The sequence below is a fragment of the Austrofundulus limnaeus genome, unplaced genomic scaffold, assembly GCF_001266775.1.
Source record: "Austrofundulus limnaeus strain Quisiro unplaced genomic scaffold, Austrofundulus_limnaeus-1.0 Scaffold490, whole genome shotgun sequence".
Classification (NCBI taxonomy): Eukaryota; Metazoa; Chordata; class Actinopteri; order Cyprinodontiformes; family Rivulidae; genus Austrofundulus; species Austrofundulus limnaeus.
The window spans coordinates 4,236-5,334 of record NW_013952892.1 but is presented as its reverse complement, the minus strand read 5'-3'; the positions used below and the strand labels follow the sequence as shown (position 1 = coordinate 5,334).

Sequence of the window (1,099 nt, the reverse complement as noted above, 5' to 3'; positions counted from 1 at the left end):
ATATATATATATCCAACCACAATTAATTTCAGCAGCAAAGTTTATCAAGATAAAAGTTTTTTTTAACAATAACGAGACGAAACAAAACGACTTCTTATGTTTTTAAACCTGAAGGCAGTAAAAACTACAGAGAACTGTGTAAAAATGTAGTCAAAGTAAAATGTTGGCTGAAAAAAGTACTCAAGTAAAGTACAGATGGACAAAATTTCTACTTAATTACAGTAAAGAAGTATTTGTACTTAGTTACTTTGCAGCTCTGCAAACAAACAAACAAACAGTCGTCCTAATTAGATTAAATTAGAGTTTTTAGATAAATCTGGACACCAAAAACCAGGACCATCTGTGGTTCTGGTGGTTCTGGACCATCAGTGGTTCTGGTGGTTCTGGACCATCAGAGGTCCTGGTGGTTCTGGACCATCAGTGGTTCTGGTGGTTCTGGACCATCAGAGGTTCTGCTGCTCACCCTGCTCCTCTTCTTCTTGTCTGCTCCAAACATCTGGCTGATGTGACCCATCAGACCCGGGTTCTGACCCGGGTTCTTCTTCTTCCTGCTGAGCCCGAAGCCGCTCTGCCCCGAGGTGCTCGCTGTAGCCATGGTAGAGGTTCGGTTCTGGTGAGCCTGTTCAGCACCGGTCCAGAGCCCACAGTGCCGACACCCAGCTCTGCAGCCCCTTCAGGCTGAGGCCCGGCCCATCTGAGCCCGCCCTGAGGCGTCCTGCGGGGCGTTGAGCTCGTGGTTCTGGCCCGGCTCCAGACATTCTTTGGACCTGCAGGGTCTGTGTCAGTCAGTGCCGCCCTCTGCCTCACTCTGAACAACAGAGCTTATCTCTGGTTCTGAGGGTCCATTGTTGGACCGCCCTCAGACCTGCTGCAGCTGAATGAGGTGGTCCGGACCGACACACGTTAAAGGTCCAAACAGCAGAGACTGAGCCCAGAGACCCCTGCAGACCCCCCGTTTGATTTTTACTGATTGGAAACCAAACCTGATGAAAACAAATAAAAACAACAAACATTTTATTTACAAATAAACTCAGTTTTTATTTATTTTATTTTTTTGCCACTTCAGTAGAAAATAGAACTGAATATTAGTGTCGTAGAT

General features: G+C 46.0%; 1 protein-coding gene across 2 annotated transcripts in view; it reads right to left on the bottom strand.

Annotated features, from left to right (window-relative positions):
* LOC106530094 (myelin basic protein) overlaps window positions 1-1,055 on the bottom strand; it is a 7,861-nt gene extending 6,806 nt beyond the window's left edge. For both annotated transcript variants that reach the window (XM_014025658.1, XM_014025659.1), the window contains exon 1: window positions 464-1,055. In XM_014025658.1, the coding sequence (XP_013881112.1) occupies window positions 464-595 (132 nt within the window). In that variant the 5' untranslated portion in view covers window positions 596-1,055. The remainder of the gene's footprint in view (window positions 1-463) is intronic.
* Window positions 1,056-1,099: the final 44 nt, after the last annotated feature.